Source organism: Sceloporus occidentalis, unplaced genomic scaffold (assembly GCF_023333645.1).
Source record: "Sceloporus occidentalis isolate IW3139 unplaced genomic scaffold, rSceOcc1.0.p SCAF_14, whole genome shotgun sequence".
In the NCBI taxonomy this organism is placed as follows: domain Eukaryota; kingdom Metazoa; phylum Chordata; class Lepidosauria; order Squamata; family Phrynosomatidae; genus Sceloporus; species Sceloporus occidentalis.
Genome location: NW_028316994.1, coordinates 19,877,026 through 19,904,575, shown reverse-complemented (window position 1 = coordinate 19,904,575; position 27,550 = coordinate 19,877,026). Strand labels below are relative to the sequence as shown.

The 27,550-nt window shown below is 51.1% G+C and overlaps 1 protein-coding gene across 1 annotated transcript in view; it reads left to right on the top strand.

Annotated features, from left to right (window-relative positions):
- The window catches only part of PLD2 (phospholipase D2), a 42,768-nt gene that overhangs the window by 10,355 nt on the left and 4,863 nt on the right, over positions 1–27,550 (top strand). The window contains exons 4-21 of the mRNA XM_089480171.1: positions 2,446–2,588; positions 6,952–7,048; positions 7,441–7,506; positions 7,670–7,728; positions 9,135–9,227; positions 10,182–10,334; positions 10,600–10,749; positions 10,834–10,917; positions 11,137–11,215; positions 11,941–12,051; positions 13,845–14,024; positions 14,116–14,248; positions 15,353–15,471; positions 16,581–16,694; positions 17,391–17,495; positions 17,952–18,040; positions 18,906–19,019; positions 27,263–27,312. Of these exons, the coding sequence (XP_089336297.1) occupies positions 2,446–2,588; positions 6,952–7,048; positions 7,441–7,506; positions 7,670–7,728; positions 9,135–9,227; positions 10,182–10,334; positions 10,600–10,749; positions 10,834–10,917; positions 11,137–11,215; positions 11,941–12,051; positions 13,845–14,024; positions 14,116–14,248; positions 15,353–15,471; positions 16,581–16,694; positions 17,391–17,495; positions 17,952–18,040; positions 18,906–19,019; positions 27,263–27,312 (1,939 nt within the window). The remainder of the gene's footprint in view (positions 1–2,445; positions 2,589–6,951; positions 7,049–7,440; positions 7,507–7,669; positions 7,729–9,134; positions 9,228–10,181; positions 10,335–10,599; positions 10,750–10,833; positions 10,918–11,136; positions 11,216–11,940; positions 12,052–13,844; positions 14,025–14,115; positions 14,249–15,352; positions 15,472–16,580; positions 16,695–17,390; positions 17,496–17,951; positions 18,041–18,905; positions 19,020–27,262; positions 27,313–27,550) is intronic.

Genomic DNA, 27,550 nt, shown 5'->3' with positions numbered 1-27,550 from the left:
AGCGGATTTCAGTAAGCTTAGAGAAGTATTGAGGGCGATTCCATGGTCAGAAATACTAAAAGATAAAGGAGTTCAGGACGGATGGGACTTTCTCAAAAGGGAGATACTGAAGGCACAATTTCAAACAGTTCCAGTGAGAAAGAAAAACGGGAGGTGTCTCAAGAAACCAGGATGGATGACTAAGGAACTTTCAACCGAGCTAAGTTTGAAACGGAACATGTCTAAGAAATGGAAAAAGGGGGAAATCACAAAAAAGGAATTCAAAGAAATAGCAGGCATGTGTAGGGGTAAAGTCAGAAAAGCTAAAGCGCAGAATGAACTCAGGCTTGCTAGAGAGGTTAAGAACAATAAAAAGGGCTTTTTTGGATATGTCCGCAGCAAGAGGAAGAAGAAGGAAACGGTAGGGCCACTGCGTGGAGAAGATGGCAAAATGCTAACAGGAGATAGAGAAAAGGCAGAATTACTCAACACCTTCTTTGCCTCAGTCTTCTCAGAAAAGGCAAAGGGTGCTCAACCTGAGGATAATGGAGCAGAGGACAGAATAGGGGAATTTCAGCACAGAATAAGTAAAGAGATAGTAGAGGAACACCTTGTTAATCTAAATGAATTTAAGTCTCCGGGACCAGATGAACTCCATCCAAGGGTATTAAAAGAACTGGCAAAAGTAATATCGGAGCCATTGGCAATCATATTTGAAAACTCCTGGAAAACAGGAGAAATCCCAGCAGACTGGAGGAGGGCAAACGTTGTCCCCATCATCAAAAAGGGGAAAAAAGAGGATCCCAACAATTATCGTCCAGTTAGTCTGACATCAGTTCTAGGAAAGATTCTGGAGCAGATCATTAAACAGAGAGTTTGTGAACATCTAGAAGGCAATGCCATAATCACAAAAAGTCAACATGGGTTTCAGAGAAACAAGTCATGCCAGACAAATCTAATCTCTTTCTTTGACAAAATTACCAGCTTGGTAGATGAAGGGAATGCTGTGGATATAGTATATCTTGATTTCAGTAAGGCCTTTGACAAGGTTTCCCATGACATTCTTGCAAACAAGCTTGTAAAATGTGGGCTAGACAAAGGAACTGTTAAATGGATCTGTAATTGGTTGACCGGCCGAACCCAAAGGGTGCTCAACAATGGCTCCTTTTCATCCTGGAGAGAAGTGACCAGTGGGGTCCCACAGGGCTCTGTCCTGGGCCCAGTGCTATTCAACATCTTTATCAATGACCTGGATGACAGAATTGGGAGCATACTTATCAAATTTGCAGATGACACCAAATTAGGAGGAATAGCTAATACCCCAGAGGACAGGATCAAGATTCAAAATGACCTGAATAGACTAGAAAGCTGGGCCAAAGCTAACAAAATGAAATTCAACACAGAGAAATGTAAGGTATTGCACTTAGGGCGGAAAAATAAAATGCACAGATATAGGATGGGTGACACCTGGCTGAATGAAACTACGTGTGAAAGGGATCTAGGAGTCCAAGTAGACCACAAGTTGAACATGAGTGAACAGTGTGATGCGGCAGCTAAAAAGGCCAATGCTATTTTAGGCTGCATCAATAGAAGTATAGTGTCTAGATCAAGAGAAGTAATAGTGCCACTGTATTCTGCTTTGGTCAGGCCCCACCTAGAATATTGTGTCCAGTTCTGGGCGCCACAATTCAAAAAGGACATTGAGAAACTGGAGCATGTCCAAAGGAGGGCGACAAAAATGGTGAAGGGTCTGGAGACCATGCCCTATGAGGAACGACTTAGGGAGCTGGGGATGTTTAGCCTGGAGAAAAGAAGGTCAAGAGGTGATATGATAGCCCTGTTTAAATATTTGAAAGGATGTCATATTGAGGAGGGAGCAAGCTTGTTTTCTGCTGCTCCAGAGAACAGGACCCGGAACAATGGATGCAAGCTACAGGAAAAGAGATTCCACCTGAACATTAGGAGGAACTTCCTGACAGTAAGGGCTGTTCGGCAGTGGAATGCACTTCCTCGGAAGGTGATAGAGTCTCCTTCCTTGGAGGTCTTTAAACAGAGGCTGGATGGCCATCTGTCAGGGATGCTTTGATTGTGATTTCCTGCATGGCAGGGGGTTGGACTGGATGGCCCTAGTGGTCTCTTCCAACTCTACGATTCTATGATTCTATGAAAGGGTCTGTTGTTTTGCAAGTCTTCTGTAGGTTAAGAGAGAGTCTCTCTCCCAATGGCCAAAGCTGTAGGAAAGGGGCAAGGGGGCAAGGAGGGGAGGGTCAAGCGGTCAGTAGCATGGAGCTAGGCCCCGATCCTGGCTGCCCTGTTGGGAGCATGCCTTTCCCCAAGATGGCAGAATGGATGCTGGGCGTCTGCGGTCTTGCAAAAGGCAAAATCCGGCCCCTTGGGTGGGTTGGAGGGGAGGAAGAGGTGGACGGGGGCCACGTGTGACGCTGTCTCTTTCCCTGTCCTGGGCAGGTGCGGCCGAGCACCCTTTACTCCTTACGGCTGACCCACGGCGAGTTCACCTGGACCATGAAGAAGAAGTTCCGGCACTTCCAGGAGCTCCACCGGGACCTGATCCGGCACCGGGTGCTCCTCACCTTCCTGCCCCTCTCCCGGTGAGAAAAGAGGGTTGCAGGGGGTATGGGGGGGGGAGACAGCTGTCCAGCGTGCAGGAAGCCCCTCTCCAGCTGCAAACCGGGGCTGGGCTGTATTATTATGCTTTGTTTATATTGCTGTAGATTTGCACAGCGCTGAACATACAAACCATAAAATAGATACGAGTAAACCTGCTCATGGCATACAATCTCAGAAATAGTAGCATAATACATGTAAATAATACATAACAATACAGGAAAGGGTTCAATAAAACAGGCAATATATTTGCTGTTGCAAAAATGAAAGACAAGGTGATGAGTTTCTCAAGAAGGAATTCTGCAGAACGTTTAAATATAATATTTTACCTGGCTGAACCTATACCAAGTTTTCTTAGCCAGGATCCCTTTGGGAGTGTTGGACTACAGTCCCCATTATCCTCCACTTGGTGTGGCCAGTGGGCTTCTGGTTTTAGTGCTGGGAAGGGCTGCTCTGGTCCAGAGCACAGCTTTGGACTCTTAACTTCCCAAATCCATAACTGGTGGCTGTCTGGGTTGGGGGATTATGGGAGCCATACCCCAAAACAGGAACTTTCCCAAGCTTGACTTTGTAGATGCAACCCCCCCCCCCCCACCTTGAAGCTGGACCACTGAAGTTCCCTCAGCAGATGGGATTTGCAAAAGCCGCTCTGGAAAGGAGGGGTATTTGGATGGATGGCTTTACACGCATGCAGATTGGCATGGCTGGCACAGCCACATTCTGGGCACAGAGTGGGGGTCCCTATGACCCCATAGTAGCCGTGGAGGTGATGCTACTTGACCCGCCAGCTATTCCAGAATGGCCCGAGAGAGAGGTCAGTGGACACCCAACTCATTGGCACAGATCTCTGCAAAGTGCGAGGCTTCCCAATGGCTTTCTTCCAAACAAAACAAAACAGAGAAGGAGCAGTGCAAAAGGAAGGCAAAGCAGCAAATGGGGAGACGAACTCTGCCAGTTCAGTGAAAACAGGGCAGTGCCCAAACTGGAGGAAAAGGGAGTCCACCTCAACATCAGAAAGAAATTCCTGGTGCTAAGAGCTATTGGAATATGTTAGTGCCTGAATGGAGTCTGGTGGAGTCTCCTCTCTTTTCTTCCTTTTTTATTATTATCAACACGTAATAGACATATTAGACATATATACATACAACAAAAAAATAATGTAATATTGTTTATCAACAAAATTAGTGCACGGTTATCCTATAAACGGTAAGAGAACATTGTCACTTCTTGGTTGGGCTTTGCTCACCATCCCACATAGAGACTGTAACTTAACTTAGTTATTCCTTTTGCTCTCGACAAGAGCGGAGGAAGCCACTTTTCCGTGGCTGGCTTTAGTTCCACAATTTGTTCACTTTTCCCCATTTTCTTTGACATTTTTGTTCTGTTTTGCTGCTAGTTGCCATCGTTTGTCTGCAGCCTTTGACACTGTTGATCACTGTCTCCTAGTTGACATACTCTCTGACCTTGGGTTCTCAGACTCTGTTCTCGACTGGTTTCGATCTTACTTGTCTGGCAGATCTTTTGCAGTGGTCACTAGTGGTCAGACTTCATCCTCTGTTCCCTTATCTGTCGGAGTTCCCCAGGGCTCTGTTCTGGGTCCCCTTCTGTTTTCTCTCTACACACTGTCCTTAGGAAAACTCATTAGCTCTTTTGGCTTTTCCTACCATCTGTATGCCGATGACACTCAGTTGTATCTTTCCACCCCTGACCTTTCTCCAAGGCTTGAACAGCAAGTTTCGTCTTGCCTCACAGCTGTCTCACAGTGGATGCGCCATCGGCGTTTGAAGCTCAACATGTCCAAGACGGAGCTTCTTGTCTTTCCTCCTAAGCCCACCCTTCAACACTCCTTTTCTGTCTCTGTGAACAACATTTCCATTCAACCAGTCCAGCAAACCCGCAGTCTTGGTTTTATCTTTGACTCTTCTCTGTCGTGGATCCCTCAGATCCAGACCACAGCCAAGGCTTGTAGATTGCCAAAATCCGACCATATTTCTCCGCCTCTTCTGCCAAGATCCTGGTCCATGCCCTAGTGATCTCACGACTGGATTCCTGTAACGTCCTCCTGGCTGGGCTTCCTCTTTCTCACCTCCGTCCTTTAATCTCTGTCCAGCATTCAGCTGCATGCATTATCACTTCCGCCCACCGCTCTGACCACATCTCTCCTGTGTTGGCATCCCTTCACTGGCTCCCCCTCCCTTTCCGCATTCAGTATAAGCTCCTGCTCTCGACGTTTAAAGCCCTCCATGGACTGGCCCCTCCTTACTTATCAGACCTTCTTTCTCCTCTCCTTCCCACTCCGTTGTTCCCTCCGTTCTGGTAGTCAAGGTCTGCTGTCCCAGCCCAGGATTCTCTCTGCCCCATCCAGGATCCATCCCTTTTCCTTTGCTGCCCCTCCCTCCTGGAACCTTCTTCCCCTGCGAGACACAAGGGCCCTGATCACTTCTTTCACCAGCTTCAAAATGGAGTTGAAGACCGTCCTGTTCAGAGAAGCCTTCCCAGGCATTGCGTGATTATCATTTGCTATTGGATGTTCTTTTGTTGCCTGTTTTATTGAACCATTTCCTGTACTGCTATGTATTTTATATGTATTATCCTATTATCTCTTCAATTGCATGCCAGAGGGAGGCTTACTCTTTTATATTTATTGTTTTATGTACAGCGCTGTGCAAATCTACAGCGCTATATAAATAAAGAAGAAGAAGAATTATTCTAATAACTATTATTATCTCATCCATGGCCATTAATTCGTTCACCTCGGTTCCCCATTCTTCCTGTAAATGTTAATTTCCCCCTTTCCAATATTTGCAAAGACTCAACGGGCCGCAGCTGTTGAGTAAGTTTAAGACACTTCTGTCTCTTCACGGCGTCATTTTCCTTGGAGATCTTCTGTGATATTTAACAGACATAGTTGGGGTTTCATTTCTGTATTATATTGAAGAATGTTTTCAATTTTTCCATGAATCCCTTCCCAAAAACCTTCCGCCTCTTTGCAAACCCACCAGAGATGATACAGGGAAGCGTTGCTTTCTTCACATTTCCGACATCTACCATCGTTTTTTATTTTGGCTAATTTCAATGGGGACAAATGCCATCTATATAGCAATTGATAGTAGTTTTCAATTAGGTTGGCATTTTTAGTAAACGTTAAGTATTTTTTCCATACTCTCTCCCAACTATTCAATAATATTGGTTCTTTAATATCTTGCCTCCATTTAATCATGCTCTTTTTTACAGTTTCTTCCTTTAATTTGATGTCCAACAATATTCTGTATATCTTTGTTATCATATGTTTCCTCCCCATAGAGAGTGTTTTATCCAAGATGTTTGATTCTAACTCGGTTCCAATATCCTTACTGCCCTTTACAAATCTTCCTTTTAACTTAAGGTTTGAAAGCCAATGCATCTCTATACCTTCTTTTTTAAGCCGCTCAGTTGTTTTTATCTGCTGTACATTTTTTGTTTTTATTAATATATCTTTATAGGTGACCCATTTCTCTTTTTGGGGGGTTTCCGATTTGTAAAAAGCTTCTTGAACCGAGGTCCATCTCGGAAATTTAGTGTAGAAATGTTTTTTGTATTTCCCCCAGGACTCTGCTTATCGTATGCGGATTCCCTTCTGGTGGAGTCTCCTCTCTTTCCAGGCAGAGGCTGAAGGGCCGTCTGTCCCAGGGAGGGCTTTGGCGGCGTCTTCCTGCAAGGCAGAATAAGGCTGCGCTGGGTGGCCCTTCTTGGGGCCCCTTCCAGCCCTAGGATTCTCTGATTCGATCCTATTAAAAGCCCTTTTTAAAAACCCTTCAATTCTAAGATCCTATTGAGATTTTTAAAAAGTCCTTGCCTGCTGACAGAAGGGCAGGAAGGAGGGGAACATGATGCCATCGTGGGAATGGGGTTCCAGAGCCCCCTACCTTTGGGGCAGCCACTGAGAAGGCCCCGTTTCCCATCTTCCCATGGCTCTGCCTGTGAAGATCTGGGGCTGAGAGAAGGGCCCTTCTGAGGATGTCGGGGCCCAGGAAGCCTCCTACAGAGAGATGTGCTCAGCCTGGACCTGAGCTGCGCAGGGCTTTGCAGGGCATCATCAACATGGACTGGCATCCAGTGGAGCTGCTGCAACCAGGGAGTTGTGTGTCCCTCTATGCGCCCCAGTTAGCAACCGGCCTGAAGCCCTTTGGACCATACGGAGTTTCTGAACTCTCTTGAAGGGCTGCCCCAAATTTAGGGGGGCTGACTGGCACCTGGACAAAGGCTTTCCACAAGTAGACAAGTTCCTCTGGGATTCTGTGGCCCAGAGGCGGCTGTGGGTTTGACAGTCGCCCCTCCAGTCTCTCTCTGACCCCTTCCTCCCCACAGGTTTTCCCTTCAGAGCCCTCCACCGCGAGGAGCCACCCTGGGATTGCCATCTCTGCCCCATGGAGGAGAGGTCTCTCGGCGCCCCTCCAGCAAACAGGTGAGGGGTGGCAATGGCATTCTCTGCTGCAGGTGTGTTGTGTGTTTGTGTAGAGGTGTGTGGACAAGGGAGCAATTGTGGTGGAGGGGTAAGGCAGGGCCACGTCTTTTGCAATGCAGAGGGGCCAAGCCAGTTGTGGGAGTGCCTTTCAGTGCCCCTGAGGGCTTTTTGGTTCTCTCTTGAGTCCTTGATTTGAAAGTGGACTGCAGTTTGAACCCCTGGCATTTATTGGGGGGGCATTGCAGAAGGGGAGGCAAAATGCGGTGGAATGAGCAACCCATCCTTTGTCCTGGAAAGGCCGGCTGGTGAGTTGGGGGTCAGGGGGAGGAGGAGGAAGATGTGGGAGGAAGGGAAGGCAAGGCAAGGCTCTGACCCCTCTCATTTCCCCACAGAAACACCTGGAGAACTACCTCAATACCCTTCTGGGGGCCAGCTTCTATCGCAACTACCACGCTCTGGTAACCCTTTTGCTCTCCCTGCTCCATTGGGAGAAATGGGGTGTGTGTCTGTGGGTCTCCTCTGTCGTCTCTCAGGACATGGATCATAACCCCAGGCCTTTTGGTCTCTCCTTCCCGGATACTAACCCAGTTCCTTCTCCCTCTCCCTTCTCTTCTCTCTCAGACGGAGTTCCTGGATGTGAGTCTGCTGTCTTTCATCCCGGACCTGGGACCCAAAGGCCTGTAAGTGAAGCCGGACCCCCGTTCTCTGAGGGGCCTCCGTTGTGGGAGTGGGTCGTTGGATCTCTCCAAGGGCGGGATGTGTGGGTCTGCCTGGGCCCGTCTCTGGCATCTGTTGCATTTGGTCCTGCCATTTCTCTCCATGGGGATTCCCCACTGGATTTCCTTCTGGACAACCAGTTCCCAGCCCTCGAAGCCCCGAAGGGAGTCCAGGCGGAGGCAGACCTGAGAGGCTTCTGGAGGGTTCTTGTGCTGCAGGACTCAAAGATTGGCGGTTACATCTTTTCTTGTGTGCTTCTGTCATGCAAGAAGGAATATTTCAAACGGTTTTTCCCCCGAGGGAAAGATTGCAAGAGCTTTTGTGCATTTTTGAGGACTTTTTTGCACATTGCAGTTATTTTGTGAAAAAATTGTTTGCCCAAAACCTCCGAAAACATTGCAACTGAAAATGAAATTTCTACAAAGAAAACAAAGTATTTTGTACAACAGATCCTGTTTTATACACACACACACACACACACACACACACACACAGGCTTCTCTTTTTTTTGTGGCACAAATAGGTGTTTTGCAAAAATATTTTGGAAATGTGAAGAATTGCACAGGGATTAGCCAATTTTCTTGCTGGTGTGTTTTGATGCATTGAGATGCCTTCTCTCATCAAGGATAAGAATGTGTGTGGCTGTCCTTCCCTTCCCTACTGAGTGTGTAGCTGCTTGATACACAGTGACGCACCTCACTGCTCCAACCAAGAATGTGCCAAATTTTGGAGAGCAATGCACCCCCTCCATCCCTTTCCCCATTCCTGCCTTTGCCATTGACATTCTGCATTACCCCGGAGCTGTGGAGATGCTGCATTTTAGGGATACAAGAGGGAGCTGAGCCGTACCTAGCACCCATCTCCGTGGGCTGAGGCCCCGCCTTGCCCGGCCATTTCTGCCCCTCTTTCCCCTCTTTTGGTGGAGGGAGGTGGGCAGCAACCCCAGTAGCAATAGCAATGGCACTTGCGTTTCTATAGTGCTTGATAATGCTAAGCACTCTCTAAGGGCTTTACAGTGTGTTAGCCAATTGCCCCCAACAAGCTTTGCACTCATTTGCCTGACCTACGAAAGGATGGAAGGGGAGTCAACCTGGAGCCTTGTGGGGATCGGACTCACAACGTTGTGGCTGCAGGACTGGCATTTCCAAGGGGTAGGAAGTCCCCTTTTCTCTCAAGGGCAGCCCTTGGCCCCTTGCAGTGCTGTCCTCTGGGCTCTGCGTCACCTTATACCATTTCTGCAGCCTTCATGCTGGAGAACCAAGTCTGTCTTAAACAGGCCTCTCTGTCCCCTGAGGAAAATGCAGCAGTTCCGCCATTCGGGATTGAGCTCCATCTCCTCCAAGTCTTCTCTGCTTCTCTTTCAACCCAGGGAGGGCATGATCCTGAAACGTTCGGGGGGCCACCGCATCCAGGGCCTGAACTGCGCTGGCCGCCACCAGATTTGCTACCGCTGGTCAAAGAGGTGAGTCCCTGCAGGAGGCTGTGACTGATCAATCAATCAATCATTCGGCCTCTTTATTTATAGCTCTCCTTTCCTCTTGGAATGGGACTCAAGGTGGCTTGCACATGAAAAGAGATGCAAGTAAAAAGCACAGATAGCTGAACACATACAACATGATAAGATTCAAATAATATTAAACTGTCTGCAGAATTAAAACTTCACTATGGCTGCATCTGCACTGCAGAAATAATCCAGGTTGACACTGCTTTAACTGCCACTGCTCCATCCTTAATGGAATTCTGGGGTTTGTAGTTTGTTGTGGCCCCAGAACTCTCTAACAGGGAAGGTTAAACGTCTCGCTACAATCCCAGAATTCCATAGCATTGAGCCATAGCGGTTAAAGCCATGTCATTATTTCTGCAGTGCAGATGCAGCCTGTATGAAACATTAAATTAAAAGTTGGGGTTAGAAACCATAAAACACTAAAACAGAAAAGCCATTGTATAAAACAGTTGTTTCCCAATTGGCTGTTAGAATAGAAAGTCTTCACTTGGCAGCAGAAGAGTCGCAGGAAGCCCCCCGAAGAAAGGAGTCCCAGATCTTTCGGGCAGCCACAGAAAAGGCCCCAAAAGTGCCTGGAAAGGTGGAGGGACTGAGAGGAGGGTCTTCCCCAAAGCTCCCAAAGTGTGGGCAGGGTCATATGGGGATTAATAATAATAATAATAATAATAATTAAAAAATGGTTTATTTGTATTTCCCGCCTCTCCCTGCGGATCAAGGCAGGATTACATCCAATAAAATGAATACAGATACACATACATTTACAATCAATAAAATACTAACGTTATAATTAAAATTGCTTAAGAATCATAACAACATATGACCCTGTGAGGAAGCGGTTAGGGGTAGGGTTGTGGTTGTGGTTGTGGTTATCTTTGCTCATTGCTGCTCATTTCCCCGTTTGACCCTTTCTAGGTGGCTGGTGGTGAAGGACTCCTTCCTCCTCTACATGAAGCCTGAGTCGGGGGCCATCTCCTTTGTGCTGCTCTTTGACACGGGCTTCAGCATCCAAGTCGGCAAGAAGCCCACTGAGACCAAGTACGGGGTCCGCGTTGACAACACCTGCAGGTCAGGATCCCCTGAGGGGTCCCAACGTCTTCTCTTGCCCATGAGTAGCAGTTCTTGGTCCTTTGGGGGTGCAAACTCCAGGGAGGAGGAAACAGCTGGAGAAGGAAGGGCTGAAACCCCTGCTGTTCACATGGAGTGGGCCTGATCCGGTGTGGGTCTTTCAAGTGAGAAGAAACAGCAAGGCTTCGCTGAACGCACTGGCAGAGTGGCCCTTGGGTCCGTGCCCCTCTGTGATCCCTCCTCTTCCTCCCATCCCTCCTCGCAGGTCGCTCATCCTGAAGTGCAGCAGCTACCGGCAGGCGCTCTGGTGGTGCCAGGAGATCACCGAACTGGCTGAGGGGAAAGGCCGGGACTTCCTGCGGCTTCACCGCCACGACAGCTTCGTCCCCGTTCGCAAAGAGACCCCCGCCCGCTGGTGAGGGGCCTCAGGTGGGCTGGCGTGGGACCCTGAGTGCCTCCCCCTCTTTCGCTCCTTTCACCTTCCTCTCTGCCCATTCAGGTTCGTCAATGGGGCTGGGTACTTTGCTGCCGTGGCAGACGCTCTGATGCAAGCCAAGGAGGAGATCTTCATCACTGACTGGTGGTGAGTCTCAGCATGGACAGAAGCCCCCCATCACCTCAGTGGACTAGAGGGCTCCCTGCAGCCCCACATTGCCCCCCTCTGTCATCTGGTCCCTATCTGCTGGCAGTGCCTTTGCATCCTCCACGCAAGGGCTTTGCTGCCCTGTGGGTCTGAGCCCCACATTGCCCCCTTGGCCATTTAGCCAGCCACGACTCTTTTCTCTCGGTCATCTTCTTGCAGGCTCAGCCCAGAAGTCTACATGAAGCGACCGGCCCAATCGGACGAATGGAGACTGGACCTTATCTTGAAACACAAAGCAGTGAGTAGCATTGCAAAGAACACTTTCCAGATATTCTTTATCCTGAAGCAGCCCATAAAGAAAATGGTCACATTTTGAGAATTGTTTGCAAAAAATAAATTGCACAGAAACATGGCATTTGCACAATAATACACAGTTTTCTGTAGGAAAAAAAAAACACTGCTGTCTTTTTGCACATAAAACCAAGGGGTTGTGCAAGTGATTTCTTCACAAAGAATATCTGAAAGTGTGAGAAATTGTGCACAAATGCTCCAAAAAGGCCACTTAGAATATTGTCCAGCAGCAAGTTAGCTTTGTAAATTATTTGTTCTTGCATGTGAGAGCAAAAGTATTAAAGAGGTTGGAGAAAATACACTGTTTTTCATACAAACCCTCAAGAATATTTTGCATAAAACCCCCAAAAGACATTTTTAGCAAAGAAAGTCCTTCTGTGTAAAAAGGCATTTCTAAAAAAATCTCTAATAATGTTTCTCCAGCGAGGAGAAAAGCTTTGGACTTATTTGTGGCTGCATGTGAGAACAAGACAAGGGAGGATTCGGATTCCTAGCAGCGTTTGCCCTTCCCTGCCGGGTGGGACAGCAAAGTCGCACCAAGCTGTCCTTCTGGCTGGTGGCTCCTGTCCATCCCTCTGTCCGTCCGTTCCTCTGTCTGTCCTTTCCTCTGTCCGTTCCTCCGTCCGTCCCCCCATAGGCCCCCATGGCTTCACCTGCCCCCTTTTTCCCCAGGAGGAGGGGGTCCATGTCTGCGTCCTGCTCTTCAAGGAAGTGGAGCTGGCCCTTGGCATCAACAGCGACTACAGCAAGAGGGCCCTCATGCTGCTGCACCCCAACATCAAGGTGAGAGGCTTTGCATGGGATGCCCATTCTAATACACACCTGGAAAACTGGGTCTCCTCTCCCCACATTCATGGGGGTCCTAGCAGGAGAGGCAAGGAGCCCTCACGTAAAGAGTCTCCATCTCTTCCGCTTCCATGGCCTCTGGTTGCCACCCACCAGCCCTCCCTGGGTTCCTCCTTTGGCCTCTCTTCCCCCAGCTCTGCCCCTCAACACCTACCTACCTGTCTCTCACTCCTTATGATTTTTGGTGTACCACAAAAACACTGTCCCTAGAACCTGTCCCAAGTCCTCAAAGGCACCCCAAATTTATTTCATATCATTTATCTGCTGCCTTTCTCCCAAAGTGAGACCCAGGGCAGCTTATAGAAGAAATCTGTTAAAACCTGACCCAGAGAAAGTAGTCGCTTTTAAAACTGTATGAAATCATATTATTTTATAATTTTTAATTTTTCTTTACAAAAGTTGATAAACACAGCAGTCCCCCCCTCCTCCCCCCCCCCCCCCAGTAAGGCTCCCTGAGAACAACTGGCTTTGCCCAGGACCCCTCCCCACCTCCAGACCTGGCCAAAAACGGTGTCATGAAGTCATTTCCAGAGCACTGAAGTGCTCCAGGGCAGCTGGAGGGGGGCAGAAATTGCCATCGAGGAAATGTTTTTAAGTTCAGATGTGTGTTACTTGCACTGTTGCTCTGGTCCCCCACCTTCTGCCCCAGCTCCCCTTCTATCACCCCATTGCTCTGCCCCACTGCCACCCCCCCCCCCAAGTGGGTGAGACAGGGGCTGGCATCCTGTTGGCACTCTGCACACGCATTAAGTAAGTCCTCTTACACGCGCAGTTGTACTTTTTGGGCCATGGCATAACATCCGCTTTCAGTTCACTGTTGCGCAATCAGAGTCTCATGGGTGTGACTGTCACACCCACAGCTGTGCATTCTTGGATGGTGGACAACTATTTCTTGGTGCCTTTGGTGTGCCACGATTCCTTGGATTTGCAGAAACAGCCCCTGGACCTGATTCCATCGTGGCACGAGGAGGTGGCCAGCAGGTGCCCAAGTGATCAGGGACACCATCAGCAAAACGGTGTGTGTGTGTGTGTTGTGGAACCACCATGTAACTACGTGGCATGTGTGTGAGCAGAATGGAGGACCTCAGTACATACCCACACATGCCAAGAGCAGTAATGCAGGAAAATGTCCTTGTAGAAACATGGCTAAAAGGCAGGAGGGACCCGCTGGCAGAACAACGAGGTGCCCCAATGCAGGCAACCTTCTCAGTGTGTGTGGCTTGTGTTTTTCCATTAAAAAAGAATCCCATTCCTTCCCTCTCCCAGTCTTTTTTCTATAAGCTGGGAAATAAGTGTATCAACACACATAACCCCCATCTATCTGCTCATGGGGCTGTCTGTGTACCCAGCAAAGTGACGCAAACCACCAAAGAAAGGTCCATAGGCAGCAAATGACGTCTCAAGGGGACTGTAAATAAAATACTGGTATGTGAATTGTGGTGTGTGTGTGTGTGTGTGTGTTTGCATGCATGCATGCATGCATGCATGGCTTCTTTGCTTCTGCTCACAAACCACAAGCTTGTGAGTTCAACAGCAGCCACTGGCTCACGGTCGACTCAGCCTGGCATCCTTCTGAGGTTGCTGAAATTAATACCCAGTTTATTATGGGCAATTGGCTTGCACATGTTGTGAACCGTTTAGGGAGTGCTTAAGTGCACTGATAAGTGATATAGAAATGCTATTGCTGTTGCAATTCCATGGTTCAAATGCCCCCCTCCTCTGCCCCTCAGGTCATGCGCCACCCTGACCACGTCTCCTCCATCATCTTCCTGTGGGCTCACCATGAGAAGCTGGTGGTGGTGGACCAGTCCGTGGCCTTCCTGGGGGGCCTGGACCTGGCCTACGGACGCTGGGACACCCATGAATACCGCTTCACGGACCTGGATGGCGATGACTGCCTTGGACCCAAGGTAAGGAATGAGGGGTCCCCCCTCTCCCTTTTTGCCCCCAGCCCCCCTCCCCCCTCTGACCTCCATCACTCTCTCTCTCTCTCTCTCTCAGGGAGGGGCGGCCCCTCCTGGGGGGGATGAGGGGACCCCCATTGACCTGGCCACCAACCAGCGCCTCTGGCTGGGCAAGGACTACAGCAACCTTATTGCCAAGGACTGGGTGCAGCTGGACAAGCCCTTCGAAGGTGAGTGGCATGGCTGGGGGCCAGTGGGCAAGGTCGGGGGTCAGAACTGGAGCCGGGTTTTTTTAGCTTCGGACCTGCCAGCCTTGTCACCCGTATTCCCCCTTAACTCTATCCCTAGGGTGAGGGGTCCCCAGAGAGAGCCAGGAAGGAAACCAGACCATCTTATTTGATATCCCCTACTTGAGGCAAAGAAGCCCATCTGGGTGGAAGAGGGTCCTTCCCCAAAAGCTGGCCTCTTTCTCCATCTCTCTCGCTACTTCTCCCCTCCGCTGCCCCGAGTCCAGCTTTCAGGTTCTGGAAAGATAGAAGGGAGATGATGATGTGGAAGGAATCAGTGTTCAGGCCTCAGAGAGTCAGTATAGCCATGCCAGTTGAAGGATTCTGGGACTTCTAGTCCTTCCAAAAATAAGGAATTTTCTGAGTTCTGTAATCTTATACCCTCAAGTAGCTCCTTCATGCCAGCCTTGCATGAGCTTCCCAGCCACCAGAGAGGCTCTCCTGGCACGACCATCGGCCCACCCATCAGCACCCCCATTTTAAGTTTGGGCCCCAGACTGAGGGAGGATGCCCCCCTCTTGCCTCCAAATGCATGGCCTGCCTGGGGGCTGAGGTTTTCTGGAGGGCCCCCTGTGTCCTACCTGGCAGAGAGGGCATGCCAATGCAGACAGCATTCTCTGTTGCAACTCCTTGGGATGGGTGGGATGCCCTTCCCTTGGAACTGTGCTGACTTTGCTCCATCGTCAAGTGAAAATGCGCCTTTTTCTTAACGCCTTTGGGAGCCCTTTCCTTATCTCGATGCGTCATTGTGAACTGTTTCAACCTTTTCAACCTGCTTCAACTTGTTCGATGTGTTTCCAGACGGTTTAGATTCTTTGCCATCCCTTTGAACTGCTTAGATGGGTGTTTCCTGTATGACCCCCTCAGATCTTGCAGGAAAGGCAGGAGATAAATAGCTTAATAAACAGGGAGATAAATGGGGGGGAGATGCAGCTCTTGGGAATAGCTTAGGCGAATTCAGTCATTGAAAGGAGTGGGGGAAGTGGGCCAGAGCGAGGGCCCTCTTTATCCCTTTGGTCAATGGTGCTGCCTGGTGTCCTGGCACAGATTTCATTGACCGCCGCGAGACCCCCCGGATGCCATGGAGGGACGTGGGGGTGGGCGTCCATGGACCAGCCGCCCGGGACCTGGCCAGGCACTTTATCCAGCGCTGGAATTTCACCAAGGTGAGTCAAGGAGAAGGAGGAGGGGGACCCCACAGGTTTGGGATCCCCAAATCAGACACTTTAAAAAGAGGATGGGGAGGTGCAGCTGGAGCACCACATGAGGGATGCCCCCCACTGCCCCCTCTCCCTTCAGGATGGGGAAGAATTAATTGGAAAATGTTCCTCGTACCCGTTTTGTCGCTTCTGGTTTTTAAGTCAGGACCCTCCTGAGCCCAGATTGCGTGGGCAGGGAGTGAAAAGCATGCAGAACTGTCTCCCCAACAGTCCCTAAAGGGAGACTTTTCCAAAAAGGACTGGTCTTGGGGGGATAGGGCCGTGCAAGTGGAGGAGGGGCCTCCCTTGTTCCCCCCCAGGAGAGACGGCCGTCCCCCAGACCCCAGGAAACGTACAGTTTCTGCTGCGCTGTTTGCAAGATACGTTTGCAAGAGAAAAAAGCTGTCTGGTGCTGCATCCACACTGTGGAAATAACCCAGTTTGGCACAGCTTTAACTCTTTCTGGTTCAAAGCTATAGAATTCTGGGAGCTGGAGTATGTTGTATGCTCTGCTCTAGGCCCACAACAAACTCCCAACTCCCAAAATTACATAGCCTTGAGCCAGGGCTGCAAAAGCGGTGCCAAACTGGGTTATTTCTCCAGTGTGGATGCAGCCAAAATTGGCCATGCGCTATGGTTGTTCAAATTTTTTCAGACTCTATAAACCCATTTTCATTGCCCGGTTTAAATTTGTCAAATTGTTTTCATCTGCTTTTTGTCAGTCATTTTTTGACTGACAAAAAGCAGCCCCCCCGACCTCCAACTCGGTGTCATCTCTGGCCAAGCAAATGGGGGACTTGGGGAGTTTAGTCCAAAATAGTAACTTTTTCAAGCTCTGCATCTTACAGTTGTGTGGTTTTAGATTCTTATGTTGAAATTATTTTGATGGACAAAGAGCTGCTTAACACTAAATTTGCTTTTCTGATTTCTTAAAGCTCAGCAGAGACTCAGGGGTGGGCTAGATGACCCTTATGGATCTCTGCAGATGTTTAGCCTCACTGCGAAATTGCCCCCTCGAAGGCCCAGATCATCCTTTTCGGAGGAGGTCTCACCCCTCTCCCCATTCCTCCCCACAGACTGTGAAGGCCAAGTACAAAGGACCTGAGTACCCCTACCTGCTCCCCAAGTCTCCGCGGGTGACCCCACACCTCCCCTACGTTGTGCCAGGCGCACAGAAGGCCAGTGTCCAGGTGAGGATCCGGCTGGAGAAGAGGGGCAGAGGAGGGCAGGTTGGGAAGAAGAGAGCCCCCTCCCCACAGAAGGCACTTCAAGGGTCTCCCCTGGGAATGGGGTTGAGGCGGGGAGGGAAAGAGCAGCAAGAAAACAAGGGGACAGAGAGACCCCCACAGCAGCCTCCGTGGGGGCCCTGGTGGGCGAAGACAGACCCTTGCCCAACTGGAGGCCTCCTCTCAAGTGTTTTGGACTGCCGCTCCCATCATCCTCCAGACAATTAGTGGTTCTGGGAGTCAATCCTAAACTCAAAGATGGGAGGTGGGATGCCATTTGAGGGAAATGAAGCTTTGGATGGGCAAGGTGGCATGGAAGGTGCCCCTTTGGCACCATCTCTTTCTGCACACCAGTTTCTAAAAGATAAACGCATTAACACTGGGATATGTTTGGATCAGGAGGAAAACAAGGGGGGTGAACAGGAGGGTCAGACCCCCCCACCCCCCACTCCTGCCATGGGACCCTGGAAAGCTTCCTTCCATTCCCAGCCCTCTTGCTGTTTCTCTGGCTTCTCTGCCCACTGTTGGAAGGCTGTGCTTGCTCCCTCTCTGGCCCCTTGAGTGAGTCCAGGACCCCCTCTTGCCCCAAAGGGAGCAAAATCCCCACTGGCTAATGCTCTGCTTTCCTCCTCCTCTTCCTCCTCTTCCTTTTGTTCTCAGGTCTTGCGCTCCGTTGACCGCTGGTCGGCCGGCCTCCACGAATGCTCCATCTACAATGCCTACCTGAGCGCCATCCGGAACAGCCGCCACTATCTGTACATCGAGGTGGGGGCCATGGGCTGCTGAGTTGGGGGGGCATAGGGCGGGGGGGGGATTGAGAGGAGAGCCTGGCCATCAGGAAGGGGCTGGCAGGTGACAGGAGATTTGGTGAAGGACAGATCCAGTTTGCAAGAGGGACTGACCATGCAGGGATGTTTGAGGGGTGGGGAGGCGCAAGCGTGGAGTTTCCGAATCAAACGGTGCCAAGGATGGGACTGGAAGCAATGGCCACCCAGTCAAGGGGAGCAGGGGATGTGTGTTTCCAAAATGGAGCAAGAGAGGCACTCTGTGCTTCCTAAGAGGCACTGCATGCGTGGGACCAGACCAGAGCCATCCTGGACTTAAATCTAGGTCTGGGGAGCCTTGATTTGAAGGGGCCCTTTTCCCATGTGGGTGGCTCCCCTCAGTCTCTCTACCCCCCACAACTCATGTTGCCTCACAGGGGTGTTTCTTCTGCCCCAGAACCAGTTCTTCATCTCCTGTGCGGACGGACGTTCCGTGCTGAACACCGTGGGGGACGCCATCATCGACCGAGTGCTGCTCGCTCACAGGTCTGTCCAGTTGGTCACTGGCTCTGGCTTCTCAGGGACGGAGAATGGGTCCTAGCTCAGGTCACTCAGTGATGAGGGTGGGGAAGCCATTCTGCTCATGCTCAGAGGCACTACTTCACCTGCCGGACCTAAATCATACATGGAAGAATCACCTGGCAAAACTGATTGGCAGGAACAGAGCCTGGGAAAGTTACTACAAGTCCCAGACTTTTGCACCCAGTCTGGTTCCTAGCTATGCTGGCTGGGGATTTTGGAGGTTTAGTCCAAAACTGACTTTTTCAAGGATCTGAACTTCACTAAATGTCGCTTTTGTTGCTGTGGGACGATGCAGGCTTCGCTCCCAGTGATGCGAAAGACGTCTTCTTGTTGTGTGCTTTCAAGTCGTTTCTGACTTACTTACTGCAATACTAAGGTGAAACTACAATGGGATTTTTGTGCCCAGATTTGTTCAGAACGGCTCTGGCATGAGCTTCCTCTGAGGCTGAGAGAGTGGGACTTGCTCAAGGTGATCTAGTTGGTTTCCATGTCTCTGCTGGCTCAAAGCTATGGAATTCTGGGAGTTGGAGTTTGTTGTGGTCCCAGAGCAGAGCAGAGCTCTGCTCTGGGCCCACAACAAACTCCAACTCCCAGAATTCCATAGCCTTGAGCCAGGACAGTTAAAGCGGTGCCAAACCGGGTTATTTCTTCAGTGTGGATGCAGCCTCCCATGGCCAAATAGATAGATCCCTCTCAGTTATATAATCCTTTGTTTTAACTGTAGATTGTGAGAAAGGCAGCATATAAGTTTAATTAACTGGGGGGGAGCCACTGTTTGCCCCACGGAGGCATTTCCCACTAACAACCAAAGTGTCCTCTGGCTCCGCAGTGAAAAGAAACCCTTCCGCGTTTATGTGTTGCTCCCTCTTCTGCCCGGATTCGAAGGGGACATTGCCCAGGGAGGAGGCAACTCCATCCAAGCCATTTTGCACTTTACCTACCGGTGAGTTTGGAAAATGTGTGTGTGTGTGTGTGTGTGTGTGTGTGTGTATAGGGCAGTGGTGCAAGGAAAGGAGGCAGCTTTGGGACGCAAGAGAAGGGGGACAGCCAAGGTTTGTGTCAGGGGTTGGCGTGTGCGGTCAGCAAGGGTTCAGGTTTAGGAAGGCAGGCAAAGCTCATGTCATTCAGCTTTATTACTTACTTGTTTATTAACTGAAACATTTATTCTTCTTCGTGGTCTCTGCGAATACATACAAATGGGTTTTACTGCGCCTGCGCAGTGCTGTTCGGAACCTTCTGGAATCACTGGGCAAAGTTTACTTTGCAACATATAGAAACTTTTTGGCGGTAACTCCGCTCACCCGTTATAAGGCCCCTGCCTTCCCGCTCTTTTCCCCAGTTCCTTTTTTCCGCCGCGCTAGCTGCTTGAAGGAACTTTCATTCGCTCTTGCTTGTTACGGAATCACTCTCACTAGACCTCGGACAGTTTTTTGACCACTCTGTTTCTCCCGCCCCGGTAACTTCGGACTTCTCGGCTCGTTTGACTTCGCTTTGGACTCTCCCTTTGACTAGACGACTTGGAAGGATGCCTGCACCCTTCAAAAAATGTGTTGTCTGCGGGGGCAAGGTGCCCATCCAGGACCCTCACTCCTCCTGCCTGCTGTGCTTAGGAAAAGACCACGATGCCAGAGCCTGCCTCCTCTGTAAGTCTCTGTCCTCCCAGGCCAGGAAAAACCGGGAGTCCCGGCTTACTTCAGCTATTGCTCTGGGGAAGGTCCGGGAGGGTCATTCCCGCTTGTCGTCGCTCCCTCCGGCCGCGCCGCCTGCGTCTTCGTCCCGGGCCAGCGCTTCAAGTGTGGTTTCTGTCCCGGACGGGACACGGTCTCCTACCACCTCCGATGTGACCCGTGGTCCCCTGAGGCCCAGTGTCACCGACGAACCCTCCAAGCGCCCCCATAAGACCTCGGGGACTGAGGGTTTCGAGCCCAGGGAGAGATCCGGGAGGAAGCCATCCCCGGAGGGCTCGCGCTCGAGAGAGCGTGTGGAGGCGGAGGTCCGGATCGCTTCGCCTCCGTCCTCCAAGGCGTCGTCGAAGGCATCTCGACACGCATCCAAGTTGCTCAAGACGGAAGCATCTTCCTCGGGGAAGGCGGCACCATCGGATAAGGCTAAGCCAGCCAAGGCCCACTCCAAGGGAGCCGCTGTCCTACACGACTTGCCGGACAACCCCTTCTTCCCCCCCGAAGACCAGACGGTAACTCCGACATCTTCCAAGAAGAGGCGTCATAAGGAGGTGACCGAGGCAGCTCCACCCAAGAAGTCCAAGACCAAGGACCACACCGGGTCAGAGCGCCCAGCCAAGTCTAAGGAACGTGCTTCACACAAGCAACGCTCCCCTTCCAAAAGGGCCTCAGAAATGGTCCCCCCGCGTCCGGAGACGACTGTCTCAGCGCATGCGGCCACAGTACTGACCACACCGCTGCCACCGGCACAAGACCTTGCCGCCGTCAGCGAGCCAGCCTCCCCTCAGAGGGAGCCATCTCCACTCTCCTTCCACTCGGATGCGGAGGAAGCTGACCCTGGTTCTGACATGGACGAGCCACAGGAGCCAGACACTGACATGTTCTTCGATACCGAGACTCAGAGGTACTACATGTCAGTCCCGAAGGAGACGGCCTTCAGGGAATTCACCAGGCTCAACTTGCGCCCGGCGGTTCCCCAGGGAGATAAACCACCATCTTCCCATGCTGTGGCTTCGACTTCGGTACCTCGCCGCCCGCCTTCCGAGCCACCGGTCCCTCAGATCCCAGCTCGCGCTCCATCCCGAGCCAAGGTGGCAGACATCCCCGACGTCTGACTCCGATTCCGACCAGGATCCCTTGCCTCCATCGCGGGAACCTTCGGACGGAGAAGAGGACCCATCCGAGCCGCCCTCGCCACAGGGGATGCACCACCCGGGCTCCTCATCGCCAACCGATGATGTCCGCTCCTTCAGCGAGCACATCATTAAGATGTGCCAGACTCTAGACATCGAGCTTTCCCCGCCTGAGGAGGAGGCCCGCGATCCTGTAGAGCGCCGGGTCCTCGGTCGTGTCCCCACACCACCCTGCATCCCAATGTTGCCTTCGTTACAGTCCATCGTCCAGAGGTCATGGGATGCCCCGACTTGGCTCGCCGCGTCCTCCAGGAAGGTTAAGATGCTGTACCGAATCTCCCCGCCGGGCTGTCCGTGGTTGGCCGACCATCCCAAGCAAAACTCGGCGATTGTGGAGGGAGCACAGCAGACCTTCGTGCCGAAACAAGCGACGTCCCCGGCAGACCGAGAGGCCAAGAAGATCGATGGCCTAGCCAAAAAGGCCTACTCTTCGGCCGCCCTCATCGTTAAGGCCATAAACTACAACGCCTGTATGGGGGCCTACATTCAGGCCTTGATGGGAGGGGATTTCGCCCATCATCCCTGACGTCCCAGATTAGGTCCAACGTCGCTTGGTGGAGATCCGCAATGAGGCCCACTCCATTGGGAGCTGGATCATCACCGCCTCCAGGAACGTCGCCGACTACGCGGGTTGTGGCATGGCAGCATCGCTGGCTTTGCGCCGACATGCCTGGCTGAGGGGGTCAGACCTCAACGCCAACATCAAATCGGCGATTGAGGACATGCCCCTGGATGGCACTGGCCTTTTCCACGCCGACACTGACGAGCGTCTGAACCGCAAGTTCAGAATGAAGGCTGCACCTAAAAAGCACGGGATGTCGTCGACCCCCATCTTGCCCTTCAGAAGGAGGCACCGTCCTTGGCCACCGCAAGGTCAGTCCCAGGGCTCTTTTTCTCAGGACCGACAGCCTCAGCAGCAGGGCTCACAGAGGCGCCGTTACCCCTCGCAGTCTTCCTCCTCCTCTGGCCGTCGTACTTTCCCGCCTCGGTACCGCAAGTCCCGCCGGCAGGACACCGACCAGGGGAAGAAGAGAGCCTGAAGGGACGCAGCGCACTTCGTTTCCCCTCCGCCCCTATTCTTTTTGGACATCCTGAGGCCTTTTGTTAACACCTGGGCCTCAATAACATCGGACTCGTGGGTTCTCAACATCGTCCGTAGGGGATATGCCCTCGAGTTCCAAGAGCTCCCTCCAACCGGAGCCTTTATGTCCACTCTCCCCTCGGACACCCTTCTCGACGAAGTGCGCACTCTACTAGAAAAAGGGGCAATCTCCCCTTTACCGCCCGAACAATGTTCTAGGGCTTTTTTCTCCAGGTACTTCACTGTACCGAAGGCGGATGGGGGCATCAGGCCCATCCTTGACTTGAGACAATTGAATCTGTTCCTTGAATACCGTCGCTTTCGAATGGTAACCTTGGCCTCCATTCTGCCTCTGCTCCATCAGGGCCTGTGGTTTGCAACCGTCGACCTGAAGGATGCCTACTTCCACATCGGGATCCGGGAGTCCCACCGAAGATTCCTCGCCTTCGCGGTGGGCTCCGCCTCGTACCACTACAACGTCCTCCCCTTCGGCCTTGCCACGGCACCGAGAGTCTTCACGAAGTGCATGGCACCGGTGGTGGCCTACCTTCATCAAAAAGGGTTCATGGTCTTCCCGTACCTGGACGACTGGCTGTTCGCTGCCGAATCCCAGAGAGAACTGCAGGAGGCACTCTCATTCGCCTTACGCCTTTTAGACTCCCTCGGTCTGGTCATCAACCGAGAAAAGTCCCATTTCACACCTTCCAGGCAGGTCAAGTTCATCGGGGCCATCCTCGACTCCGAAACATGCTCCGCCTTTCTCCCTCCGGACCGTTTCCAGGCACTGACGACATCGATCGGGCCTTGCATCTCTCACAGAAGGGTGAGGGCCAGGGATGTCCAAGTCGCCCTAGGCCACATGGCATCGACGACGTTCGTCACACCATGGTCAAGACTCCGCCTTCGACCTCTTCAGTCCTGGTTCCTCTCGGCCTTCTCCCCGATGAAAGACCCTCCGTCCAAGTGGCTCACGGCACCGAGACCTGTAGCCGCTTCCCTCAGATGGTGGTTGGACCGCCGCAACGTGTGCATCGGAATGCCCTTTCATCAGCCTCAGCCCCAGCTGACTCTGACAACAGATGCATCCCTGGAGGGATGGGGCGCCCACCTGCTCGACCTGCTCGTCAAGGACAGGTGGTCTGCCCAAGACAAGCTCCTCCATATCAACGCTCTGGAAATGCTGGCAGTAGAGAAGGCACTGAGGGCATTCAAATCCGTTGTCACAGACAAGGTGGTCCTCCTGAGGACGGACAACACCACCGTGATGTACTACATCAACAAACAAGGAGGCACCAAGTCAAAGACCCTGCTCGACCTCACTCTCCGCATCTGGGACTGGTGCATCCAGAGGCATGTCCTCCTCCAGGCGATTCATCTTCCCGGAGAGGACAACGAGCTGGCGGACCGCCTGAGCAGATCCCCTTCGGCGTGCCATGAGTGGAGGCTCCATCCCGAGACGGTCGGCGACCTCTTTGACCGGTGGGGAAATCCCCGGATCGACCTCTTCGCGACCAGTTGGAACAGCCACTGTCCCCAGTTCTGCTCCAGCAAGCGAATGGACGGATCCCTCGGAGACGCGTTCGCCTTCTTCTGGACGGGAGAGCTCCTCTACGCCTTCCCTCCATTCCCTCTCATCATCAGGGTGGTGTCCAAGATGACAACAGACCGCATGCGATCCTGATCACCCCGTGGTGGCCAAGACAACCCTGGTTCGCTTCTCTTCTCCACCTCTCCAAGAGATGCTTCCTCCGCCTCGATCCTCGCCCGGACCTGCTGTCGATCCAGGACGGACGGATTCTCCACCCGGACATCGAGAGCCTATCGCTGGTGGCCTGGAAGATACAGCCCTAACCGGCCTGCCGGAGGCGGTGAGGACGGTGATCCTGGCTGCAAGGAAACCTTCCACCCAGCGGTCCTACGCCCTGAAATGGAAAAGGTTTAGCCTCTTCCTTGATCGAAAGGGCTTGTCTCCTGCTCAGGTGTCCACTCCAGTGGTGCTGGAGTTTTTGATGGTGCTTTTGGATGAGGGGCTGTGCCTCGCATCCATCAAGTGCTATTTGTCTGCCATTTGTGCCAAGTACCAATTTGGGGGGAGGGCTTCCTTTTTTAGGGATCCTTTGGTGAAGGGGTTCCTTAAGGGATGTGCCAACCTGCATCCTCCTGTGTCGGTACCGGCGCCGGCTTGGAGCTTGGAAGCGGTACTCTCCGCACTCCAATCCAAGCCCTTTGAACCGATGGCCACGGCGGACTTGAGACTACTGACTTGGAAAACCGCCTTTCTTGTGGCCATCACTTCTGCCCGCCGTGCGGGCGAACTCTGTGCCTTGCGGAGGGACCAGCCCTTCCTGAGGTTTCACAAGGACAAGGTGGTCCTGCGGACAGACATTACTTTCTTGCCTAAGGTTGTGTCTGCCTTCCACATGTGCCAGGACATTGTGTTGCCGACCCTCGCTTCCAATCCGACTTCGGATGCGGAGCGGAGCCTGCACTCTCTTGATGTCAGGAGAGCGCTGGCGTTTTACCTGGACAGAACTGCTGCCTCCAGTCGGTCCGAGAGACTTTTCCAATGCTACTCGGAACCGAAGAAGGGGTTGCCTGTGTCTGCGCAGAGGTTTTCCAAATGGGTGGCCGGTACCATCCACCTCTGCTATGAACTGTTGGGCAAACCTCTCCCTGGCAGGGTTCGGTCCCATTCTACAAGGGCAATGTCAGCATCCTCTGCATTCCTGTCGGGGATTCCCTTAGAGGATGTCTGCAAGGCTGCTGTCTGGTCCCAACCTCTGACTTTTATTAAGCATTATAGGTTGGACACCAGAGCCATCCGAGACGCAGCTTTCGGGAGGGCTGTGTTGGTTTCAGGGTTGCATTGATTGCACTACTGATGGTTGTGTTTCAGCATTTATGTATATAATGCCTTTGCGTTTACATTCTGTTGAATGTTGGTTTGCACAATTTCAATGGGATGGGTCTTGCACGACCTTATCTCCCCTTCTCAGGTTTAGCAATGTTGTTGCTATGTTTGGTTTGTGCAGTAACAAAAAGACTGACTCCTTTTATGGTTCAAGGTGTTTATTGTTGTAATAAATGTACCTTTGGTTTACCATAGCTTTGGTCTCAGGACACTCCCTCCGCCGTATACCTAAGCTTGTCAGTCTAAACCCATTTGTATGATTCGCAGAGACCACGAAGAAGAAGGACAGGTTGCTTACCTGTAACAGTATTTCTTCGAGTGGTCATCTGTGAATACATACAAATCCCACCCGTCCATCCCCTCAGTGTCCTGCTCTGATTGGCTCTTTCCATCGCCTGCTTGGCGGAAAAAATTGCGAAACTGGGGAAAAGAGCGGGAAGGCAGGGGCCTTATAACGGGTGAGCGGAGTTACCGCCAAAAAGTTTCTATATGTTGCAAAGTAAACTTTGCCCAGTGATTCCAGAAGGTTCCGAACAGCACTGCGCAGGCGCAGTAAAACCCATTTGTATGTATTCGCAGATGACCACTCGAAGAAATACTGTTACAGGTAAGCAACCTGTCCTTATTGTTGCTGCTGCCTGCAAGTCATTTCCAACTTAAGGCAACTCTGTTGTTGTGTCCCTTCAAGTCATTTCTGATCTATGGCGACCCTCAAGCAACCCCATCATGGAGTTTTCTCGGCAAGGTTTGTTCAGATTTGGACTTCCTCTAAGGCTGAGTGTATGTGATGTGTCCATGCTCACCCAGTGAGTTTTCTATGGCCGAGCCGGGAATTGAACCCTGGTCTAAAGAGTCGTCGTCCAACACTCAAACCGCTGTGCCATGCTGGCCCTCAAAAAATGTTTACAGCCCACCCTGTTTCTGAAGATCTTGGGACACATACAAGGAAATCATTCTGGGTCAAGAAGCAACAATAATGTTTAGAAAACTAAAAATGTATACATCTTCCAGTGCTTACAAGCAGGTGATGTGAAACCAGTTAGCACTATTTAAAGTAATGCTGACCGCAGCACTGCAGAAGTTGGGTAAAATCAATCCTGAAGGATTTACTAAAAAGGGGAAGGTGTTCCCTAACTGGGGTGATACAGCAGAGAAGGCCCTGATCCCATGTGCCCCCATGTCTTTTGCCCACTATTGGGGGACAGAGGAGAGTCCCCCCCCTCCCCGAAAAAAGACCTTAATCTGTAGGCAGGGATGTATAGGTGCTCCTTGAAGCCCTGAGGCTGCGAGGCTGTCAATGTTGTCACCAGCATCTTGGATTCAGACCGGAAGAGCGCTGATCTCCCTCTCCATAGCCAAGGTGGGCGCTTCTGGCAGATCTGGGGACCAGTTCTGGGGCCTCATGGATTCTCAAAGATGCCAGCGACAGATGGAGAGGAAGGCAGAAGAAGATGAAACCACAGTCAGCCAGAATTCCACTTCTGGTTTATTTTTAATGCTAAACATTGTTATTTTCTGATGTTAATTAAATGTCCATTAAAATCTTCACCCGCCATTAAAATAATGACCAGAAGTATAGAAGAGAGGATGATGGAAGGTGTAGATGGGAGAAGGTATGAGTATGTGAAGAATGTATGAGGAAGTGAAGGGGAAAAGAAAGAAGGAAGAGGAAGGGCGAGATGGGAAGATAGAGATATGAGAGGAAAAGAAGGAGAGGAGAAGATAAGATAAGGAAAGGAAGAAGAAGGTTAAAGATGGAAGAGATAAGGAAGGAGAAGTAGGGATAGAAACTATAGAGAGAGAATGGGAATGGATACAGAGAAAAGGGATAAAAAGAATGGGAGTTTGTAAGGTCAAAGGAAGGAATGGGAACCTAGGGTTGGCAGTTGGATGTGAGGTCTCTTGAAGCATAGATATGTTTCTGTTTCCTTTGAATGCAAGTTTTAATGTGGTGTATGTAGATTTGAATAAATTTGATTGGGGAAGGGTTGGGGTTTTTAAATTGTAATTTTTAATTGTTTGATGTTTTAATTATACTGTTGGAATACGCTTTGATTCCTTTGTGAAAAAGAGGAATACAAATAATTATTATTTATTAAGATATTATTATATAAGATATATGGACTTAATTTGTGTGTATTTATCTTGTTCCTACTTTGTTTTTACTAGTGTTTGTTACCTACAGGGTGAAAATTCAATGAATAAATAAAGCGTAGAGGTGGGAGGGCTGCGGGGGGAGATGGGGGAAGGAGGACGCAAACCCAGATGACCCGCAACACGTCTTTTACCTCTTGTCCCGCTCTTGTCTCTCCTGCACAGGACTCTCTGCCGCGGAGACGCCTCCATCGTCGGCCGCCTCAGTGCAGTCAGTAAGTGTCACAGGGGAGGTATGAGGGAGACACACACACAACATTTAGTCTTTGGCTGCATCCACACTGGAGAAATAACCCAGTTTGGCACCACTTTTCAGCATCCTGGCTCAAGGCTATGGAATTCTGGGAGTTGGAGTTTGTTGTGGACTCAGAGTGGAGCAGAGGACCCCACAACATACTCCAACTCCCAGAATTCCATAGCCTTGAGCCAGGATGCTCAAAGGTGGTACCAAAC